The following is a 9,687-nucleotide window of genomic DNA, read 5'->3' as shown; positions in this document are numbered from 1 at the left end:
CAGACAAATGGAGTAGTCGAAGCGGCTAATAAAAAATTAAAGATTATCATCGAGAAAATGACAGAACATTACAAGGATTTGCCTGAAAAACTCCACTTCGCATTGTGGGGTTATCGCACGTCAATTCGCACATCAACAAGAAATACGCCATTTTCTTTGGTTTATGGAATGAATGCCGTAAAAGCTGTAGAGATAGAGATATCATCTCTACAATTGCATTAGAAAGCAAACTCGATGAAGTTGAATGGACTAGGGCGAGATATGAGGAGCTAATTCTACCTGATGAAAAACGACTAGAAGCTCTACATCATACTCAATGCTATCAAACCCATATGGCTAGGCATTTTAATAAGAAGGTCAAGACAAAAAACATCAAAGTAGGAGATTTAGTGTTAAAAGCATTAAGAAAGAATGTTTTAGATCCAAGGGGGAAATTTAGGCCTAATTTGTTTGGACCCTATATTGTCAAAACAATCCTATCAGGAGGTGCAGCAAAATTAACTAAAATGGATGGCAATGAGTTCTCGAACATGACAAACCTTGACCAACTTAAAAAAATACTACACATAATTACTTGAGTAGGGTACTCAAGAGAGCTACGTTTGGCCTGATTCCTTAAGAAAGGATACGTAGGCAACCCTTTACGCGTGCGACCACTTTATTTTTTTGCGAATCTCGCATCCCAAACTTATAAATAAATTCGATAGAAATTCGACGAAGCATCGGCGTCACGAAAAAAATCTCGTCGCCAGCCGATTAACTCTAGCGCCAGACGACACTATCTGTCGCCTGACGCCAGACTGCCGCAGATGGCGCCAATCGTAAAAGAGTGGCGCTATTTTTCTGGGAGTACCTGGGAATATTTCGGTGATTTTTGGAAAATTTTCGACTTCCGTAATCGAAAAATTTCTAGAAATTAAATTTTCAGTTTTCATTGCTTGAATAAATTAAATTTAAAGAAGATGATTTAATTAAAAAGCTGAAATTTCATTAATAAAATAAACTAACAATTACATTATTCATGGAATTTATATAAATCTTAAACAAATTAACTTTAAATTTAAAACTAAATCTAATAATTGAAAGTTAAGCAATGCTTTAATCTTTTTTCTCTTTCTTTGCTCTCTTCCAATTTTTGTCTGTATCCTCTTCATCATCCATAACTTTAGCTATAGGCATCCTTTAGAGGATCTACATTCAATATTGGAGTAAATAGTTTCTCTCTTAGCTAGGACTCCATGTTTCTTCTCTACCCAAGCCTTCTTCTCTGAAGTGTCAGCTTTTCTCTACCCTTTATCCTTCGTAGAGCTCTTCTTCCTAGGCAATGTAGGTGTTTTGAACTCAACCTTTTCACCCAAGCGTTCCTTAACAGGAATCACTTTGTCACCTAGACGACTCTTCACATCAGTTTTGCTCTGATTTTTCTTCATGTCCTTTGAAGGTTTCTTCAGAAGCCAACTCTTCACATCATTGGGCAAGGAAGGAGGAACCTTTTGGGTAATCACTTCCCATAAAGGTCTAGCGCTCCAATAAGCATCAAATTTTTCTACTTCTTGAGAGACAGGAAATTCATAGGGATGAAAAAGATCCCCAGAAGGAATTGTTTGAAGTAGTTCGTACTGTCTTTTTACCCTACAAGGATAATAAAAAGTCATCTGGGATAAACTTAGAAGACGATAGAAGGGTTGCTTGTTGACACAAACCATCTTTTCCATTTTCCACCATGGGATGACCCACTTGATAGAAAAGTTGCAAGAGGTAAAGACCTTCTTCAATTCATGGCGCCCCATCTTAGAGAACTGTTTCTTCCTTCTCACAAAGGAATTTGGAGTGTATTTTTCAACGTTGTCAGGAGGACTAATTAATTCTAGTCTCTCCATTAGCCACATCTGTAAAAAAAAAAAATCAATGCAAATAAATTAATATTACTATACAAAAATATGTTTTTTATTTCTATAATTAAAAATATTATTTTTCTACCTGTAATAAAATTGGAGAACTCCGAAAAGGTGCTTTTGGATTTCTTTTCAATTCATCAAGACTAAGCATAGTCTCTCCAATGATTAGTGGCACTGGATTTCTTCCAGATTCAATCTGCTCCAAAACAGTTTATATAATTGCTTGACCCTCATTAGTTCTACCATTAGTGAGAAGATATTGGTTAAGCATGCAAAAAAGAAAATCCCTTCTTCTATAAACATAAAAAGACTCAGAATAAGGTATATCAAAATAATGGCGAGCGAATTCTTTCAAATTGACTATGCTACCATCTACTATATTTGTTAGATCTTTGTCTTTTAAATTAAAGAAGCGCTCAAAATCCTTATAATAATTTTCATTTATTCTAGGGATTACTGCAAGATCTAATGCAGGGAAGCCTAAGATAGCACCAAATTCTTCCAGCAAAGGGCTAATTTCATCACACCCTAGTCTAAAACAATGAGTATCCACATCCCAATATTCTAAGGCGGTATGAATAAATTCTACATCAAGATCTACCCCCTTGACACCATAAATACCCCCCATATTAAAAAAGTATAATTCTTTTCTATCCTTGGTAGTTAGAGACCGACACCATTCATGAGTGAAGTTGGTAAAACTCTTAGAGATTAAAGACATGATTATTATTTTTTCAAAAGTTAAGATTATATTTAATCTGCTGAAATAATGAAAAAAATCGGCTGAGCAGGGGGCTATTTATACACAAAATCGGCACAGTTTCAATCAAGAAAGGATTCGGAGTTAGCGCTCATCAATGTCAGACGCCAGACCCTGGCGTCTGACGCCAGAGCCTGGCGCCAAGCGGTAATAATTAGCATCTGGCGCTAACGCAAAACGCGTGGCGCCAGATGGCGCTGACGTGTCTTATCATACGAGCTATTCAAAAACTGCGTTTTCAGGCTGATTTGAGTCTGAACAATGACTTTATGATATTTATTCTTTTTATACCCCTTTATCATAATTAATATATCAATTATATTAATTATATATATATATATATTTTTTTGGATTTTATTTAGACTTAATTTTTAAGTTTTTTGTAAATCCAAAATTTTAATTTTTTTTCATTTTTCTTTTTTCTTTTTGGGGGAGAAAGTCGGATACCCTCCATCAATAATAAAAATGACGGAATTTTTGCGCAAAATTATGAATTATCATAATTCTTTGCACACACAAACATGCACATAAAAATGAAAAATATAATAAATAAATGTTAAATAAATAAACTCATAGTAGCATGTATATACAAATATGTCTAATAAATGAGTCTAATAAATGAAAAGTTCTATGCAAAAGTCAAAATAAAAAAAGCACGAGGAGTAACCTCTCCACCAGCTCCGACTCCAGCTCTAGTCTCCCGGGGATGTGGAAAACTCCGCTTAGGACCCGTTCACCCAAGATCAACCTGAGGCTGAGGCTGCGGAGGCTGCTGCAATGACGAGCCGACCTCGTACATCCCACCACCTCTAAGAGCCGAGGTAGCCTCTCCCTGGCCCGACACTAGAAATTTCCGGTGCCAGTTCCCTGCTACCGGTGCAGCGCGTGCACCCTCAGATGAAGAGCCCGAGCCCTCCAATGCCTCGGTCCGAGCAGCCTAAAAATGACCACCTCATCCCAAGAAAAGCTCTAGTCACCTCATCTCAAGTACTCAACGATCCCTCTTCAACCGTTCTCAACCAATGCTTTTCTTTGTCTCGAAGGGAGAATTGAAACATGTGCATCCGAATAAACTCTTTCGAAATGTTGTTTTGCTTGATAGTTGTACACAATTCAAGAAAGTTGTCCAAATGAGCAAAAGGACACTCATAAGGACTACCCCCAAATTGATCGCTTTGAATCATGCGGATGAGTTGAGGTGAAAGCTCAAAGTTGTTTGCATTCGTGGTGGGAAGACGTATGCCACTCCAAAGTTGGAATGCGTTGGGGTGGTCATAGTCTCTTAACAATGGTTGAGGAGGATTCTCTCCCATGTTATCTTCTTCGTTAGCTCCAAAAACCTCTTCCGGATCGTAATCCGAATATACAATGGAAAACTCGGGTGTGCCTTGCAAGAGTCTCCTCACGTTTCTCAAAGTCCTATTTAGCTCTGGATCAACGGGAATAAGCGGTGATTGCTTACTCTTTCGTGTCATGAAAAGTCAAACAAAGCTAAGAAAAACGTTAGCAATGACTATCGCAAGTTAAACACACATAAACAAAATTAAGGTAAGAAAACTACTATACATATACACACATCTAGTCTCATTCAACAATAATACATTCAATGTGACTTTGCCTCCCCGGTATCGACGCCAAAATTTGATAGGCCGTCGTCGAGCCTACCAAAGATAATAATTCCTATCTTGGTCTCACTAACAATAGTAAGGGTAAGAAAGGGTCGAACCCAAGAGAGGCGTTGAATCAACCACCGAGTACTACCGTTTAAATAAGCTAAATGAATTCTAAATTTGGTTGGTTTTGAGTAACTTCTTCTAATTCAATTCAACTAAAGCTAAGAGGAGATTAACAATATTAAGAGGAATCTAGGGCTTGGGTTATACAACTCAATTTCATCACAAATCACAATTAGCATGCAACAATCAAGGTAAATTAATGGGATAAATTAGGGGAAGTCATCTAGAGCACCCAACTACTCTCTCAAGCTAGAGGGATTACTTGAATCATGAATACAACCTACTCTCGTGGTTACATAGCATAAAACAAGTGTTAAAGCATAATTACGATGACATAAACATTCCCTTGACCGGTAATCCCTATTCTCATGGCATTTCGGGTCAATCAAGCATAAGGGAGCTAACTCAAGTTCATCTCTCGATCCTTCGTTGAGAAAGCTTGGATAAATAGTTCTAGCAATGGCCATATACAAGAACTAAGCAATTAAACCACTTAAGCTCAACTAATTAACATCCCACAACAACCAAATTAGCACATGCAACAAGTAATTAGTGACTACATTGAGCGTTTTGCCCAAACCCTAGAATTTAGACTACTCACAATCCATGGGGGTTAAAGCAATTAAAGATTTCAAGCAATTCATTAACAAGTTCAAACTAAGGATTAAGCTAATTAACAATCCAAAACATGCAAGAACTAGCAAATAATCAACAACAAAGTAAAGAGAAGTAGAAAAGATGAGTAAGAAATGGTTACTATGAAGCTTCAAAGTGAGCAACAATGGTGGATTTTGTCTTCCACAATGATTGAATTTGAATGTTTCCAAGCTAATAATTGAGAACTAACTAATGATTTGAGAATTTAATGTTCTAAGACTACAAACTAAGAGGAAAGCTCTAAAAAAACTGCATCCCCGTACAAATGAGCTCTAAAGGGGTATTTATATGACCCCTAAATAAAAAGGACGGAGAAAACAAGGAAGGAGATCGACTGCAGGTCTGCACGTACGTGCCAGATTTGGCACGGACGTGCAAGGCTAAGCACGGCCGTGCCAAGTTTGGCACGGACGTGCAGGAGGGCCAAAATGGAGGCAGAAGCTTCTTCCAAGGTCTGCACGGACGTGCAGCTTTTGGCACGGACGTGCTATCATCTTGCACGTCCGTGCAGGATGCCCTGCCTAGACTGCTTAACTTTGGGAAGCTGTAACTTCTACGTTTCTTGTCGGAAATGGACTTGTGACCGATCGTTGGAAAGCTCTTGAGACGAACTTTAATCTCCAATTTGAATCGCTTCAAAAAGTTGATAAGATCAAAAGTTATGGTTGGTTGAAGTTGACGCTTACGCAAACGACCTTTCAAGGTTCTCTAAAAGCTTTTCATTTCCCTTTAAGGCATTCCTCCTTCTTCCTCCATGGCTCTATCAACCAAGTTTGCCCTTATCCTTGATCACTCATGCTTGATCATGTCCATAGTGCTAAAAATAGCTACATTACATCAAAAATACAAACAACCGGTGAAGCATGGATGGTACGAAATTTGCATAAAAATAGGATAAAAAATGAACTTTGATGTCGATTAATAACGAAAACAAGGTTCAAAAGTACCCTAAAATCATGCCAAATAACAAGTTATCAAATCCCCCCAAGCTAAGCTTTTGCTCGTCCTCGAGCAAAACAAACATGTCGAATCAAAGGAGGAAAACGACTTGCTAACATCAATCCAAGGAAAGGCAACAAGGAGGAAGCATAAATACACAAATCCGCATGGTGACAGCCATCATCACTTTTAGCACAAGTGAGAAGCAATTTAAACCTCTAAGTCGCCTTAGAGGACGAGTTTTTATCTCGTGAGGGTTTCCATTGAGCTTAACCCACAACTCACACAAACCACAACAAAACTATCAAACTACACAAGTTCCGATGTTATTATCACCCAAGTCAACTCATCGAGATATAAATCGCAAGCAAGACAAATAAGCGACTTTCAAGAATTACCAATCATACAAATGTGCACATGAGTTGGGGGTAAAGAGGAGGACTAAGCAAGATTGCACTAGGATACTTCTTTAGACCTTTTACTAGTTCATTAGAGCACACCTAGATATTCCAAAGTTTCAACAAGCCCTTTTTCGGTTATAAAATCTCAAAATGATAGTCCACTTACCAAAATGCACACCCAAGGCCTCTTAACTACACTCTAACTCGGGAATTTCATAAGAAACAATGATGTAAACAAGGTGTGGGAGGCATCCACTAGTTGACCTCTAAAGAAGAAAATTTTGATAATTTTCGAGAGTCTCCCTTTTTATTCATTGTTCTATGCTCTTCTTTTCTTCTTTTTTTTTTAACTTTCAATGCTCTCGCCTCTTTTAACTGTGAGCGGCTCTTTCTTTTATTAAGAACATGTGACTTATTATGCCACTTATTACACATGATACAAATATAACCAATTCCCTAATAGAGTTTCATTTCGGGGAGGAAAGGAGGCACATTAAGGGCACAAGGGACCGCAATTCAATTCAAACATATCCTACTTGAGCGAATTAGACAATATCCTATACTGGGTGTGCAATTGAGCATTCATTGGCTTTCATTTCATATACACTAATGCAATCAAGATTAATAGTCCTCTAAATGACCCCATCTCTTGCATACACCCTTCTAAGAGAACTAGTACTCATCGCTCAAGAGTCAAGCAAGAAAAACATATAAGCATTGTCATTTGAGTCTCAACCTTGGGCAAATTTTGTTTTTTTTTTTTCATTTTTCAATTTTTTCATCATTTTTTTTTTGAAGAGAAAGCGAAAATATTCACATTACTAACTAGAGAGGGAACACTAATATTCACATGACAAGAGGTTTGGATTTCAAGGAAGCTAAATTGGATAAGGGCCTTGGATATTAGGGAAATGAAACAACCAAAACAAACGCAACCAAACAAACCAACATGTCAAGAAGGCATGCAAATGACTCCCCCCAAGTTATCATAAACATTGTCCTCAATGTTAAGCAATAAAAGCTCATAAAAAAAAGGAGAAAGAAGACTAACTCAAGGATCGGGTCTTCTTCGACGCTTGAACCTCCTTGTACCTTTGTTCTTGTTGGTTCTTGTTGGAAGACATGCACTTTGTGCTGTTTTTTTTTTCTTCTTTTGTTTTTTCTTTTTTTTTTTCTTTTCTTTTTTTTAAGTTAATCCACTACAAAAATATTCGGGTTTCCTCCCGGAAGCGCTTCTTTAACGTCACTAGCTTGACGACATTGCGCTATCCAAAATTAGGGAGGGTCAAGGCACACCTTTTTAACCCATCTCATTGTTCCCACACACTAGCCATTTTCCTTAGGCAAAATAATCACATTGCTATCATCACTAGAAATGCAACCAAACATCTTGTCTATCAACTTGATCTTGTTTTTCTTTTTCTTCTTGGCCCTCTCTTGCTTTTTCACCTCCGGAGCATGAGTCGATTCATCTTGTGACTCCTCCATGTCTTCTTTCAAAATATTAACCAAAACATCAACCCGATGAACTTGTTTAACCATGGGGTCATTCAACGTTTCCGGAAATGAGAAAGAGATTCTTTCATGCCCAACATGTAAGGTAAGTCGCCCTTGTTTCATGTCAATATTAACACCCGCGGTTTTCAAAAAGGGCCTACCCAATATATGAGGAATTTTTAAATCCTCATCCATCTCCATGATTACAAAATCACAAGGCACAAGAACCTTCCCCACTTGAATTGGGATGTCCTTCAAGACTCCCAATGGGACTTTAACCGAGTGGTCGGCTAGTTCGATTGACATTTTGGTGGGGATAATCTCCCCAAGATTTAATCTTTTTGCCATAGAGAGAGGCATAAGGCTAACACTAGCCCCAAGATCACACAAAGAATTTGTTGATTCAAGATCTCCAACCTTAACCGGTATAGCAAAACTACCGGGGTCACCAAACTTCTCGGGAAGCTCATTTTGAGGAATAACACTTATCTCCGTTGGAAGAGAGATAGAATCACTCTCCTCAAGCCTACTCTTGTTAGAAAGAATATTTTTCAAAAACTTTGCATATGTAGGCATTTGAGACAAAGCTTGGAGAAGTGGAATGTTTGATTGAAGTCCTTCCATTTCATCAAGGAACTTAGAAAGTTTCTCATTTAGCTTCTTCTCTATCATTATATTAGGGAATGGAATATGAGGCTCATACGCTCTCAATGGAGCTTGACTCTTCACTTATCCCTCATCTCTCTTTGAGGCACCCTCATCACTCATTTTTGACCTTCCTCTCACCTCCTCACTCACTTCATTTTCAAACTCACTTTCATCTACCCAACTATCTCCCTCATCTCCCTTTTTGGCAACATTTTCTCTCATAATTGGAGTTTCATACCCCCCTTCCATAATCAAGGTGATTGATTTCGCTTGCTCTTTTGGATTCATTACCGTTGTGCTTGGAAATTGACCACCGGGGTTAGAGGTGCACCCAACTTGTTGTGCAATTTGAGACAATTTGACTTTCAATCATCTTGTTGTGTGCTTGGAGTTGTTGAATTGAGCTACTAACTTCCCCATTGATCTTGATTTGTTGGGTCATGAAGGTTTCCAAAACGGATTCAATGTTGGATTTTGGAGGAGGAGGGGCTTGATTGTATTGGGGTCTTTGTTGGACATTGTCTCTTTGATTGGGGTGGCGATAGGGAGCTTGTTATTGTGGAGGGGGTTGATTGTAAGGAGGAGCTTGGTTGTAATTGTTTTGAGTAGGGGGAGCTTGATTGGGTTGTTTCCACCCAAAATTTGGATGTTGTTTCCAACCTTGGTTAAAAGTTTGGGAGTAAGGATCATTCCTACCAAGTGAAGCCACATGCTCCGTTGTAGTGTTGCAATAGGATACCAAGTGGTCATTTCCTCCACAAGTCTCACAAGACATGACTTGTGGGGAGGAGCTACCGGGCACATTGTTCACTTGATCTAGCTTTCGAGCTAACATATAAACCTTTGAAGCAATAAGATCTATTGTTTCAAGATCATGCTTACCGCCCTTCTTGGGTTGACCTTGCCTTTTATCACCTCCATAAGCATAATGCTTAGCCACTTCCTCAATCATTTTGTAGGCCTCGTCAACCGATAGCTTTTTAAGGCTACCTCCGGCTCCCGAATCAAGGTTGGCCCTTGAGGTAGGAGTAAGACCATCATATAAGCTTTGCACTATGATCCATGAGGTGAAACCGTGGTGAGGGCATGCTCTAGTATAATCTTTGAACCGCTCCCATGGTTCACTCAAAGTTTCATCAACCTCTTGGTTG

The 9,687-nt window shown here is 38.5% G+C and overlaps 1 protein-coding gene across 1 annotated transcript; it reads right to left on the bottom strand.

Moving 5' to 3' along the window:
* Positions 1-7,717: 7,717 nt before the first annotated feature.
* On the bottom strand, positions 7,718-8,560 carry LOC110710896. The gene has a single exon (XM_021889240.1). The coding sequence runs from the start codon at positions 8,558-8,560 to the stop codon at positions 7,718-7,720; it is 843 nt and encodes a 280-aa protein (XP_021744932.1).
* Positions 8,561-9,687: the final 1,127 nt, after the last annotated feature.

Source organism: Chenopodium quinoa, unplaced genomic scaffold (assembly GCF_001683475.1).
Source record: "Chenopodium quinoa cultivar QQ74 unplaced genomic scaffold, ASM168347v1, whole genome shotgun sequence".
Taxonomy (NCBI): domain Eukaryota; kingdom Viridiplantae; phylum Streptophyta; class Magnoliopsida; order Caryophyllales; family Amaranthaceae; genus Chenopodium; species Chenopodium quinoa.
The sequence above is the reverse complement of the archived record's forward strand: the minus strand, read 5'-3'. Positions and strand labels throughout refer to the sequence as shown.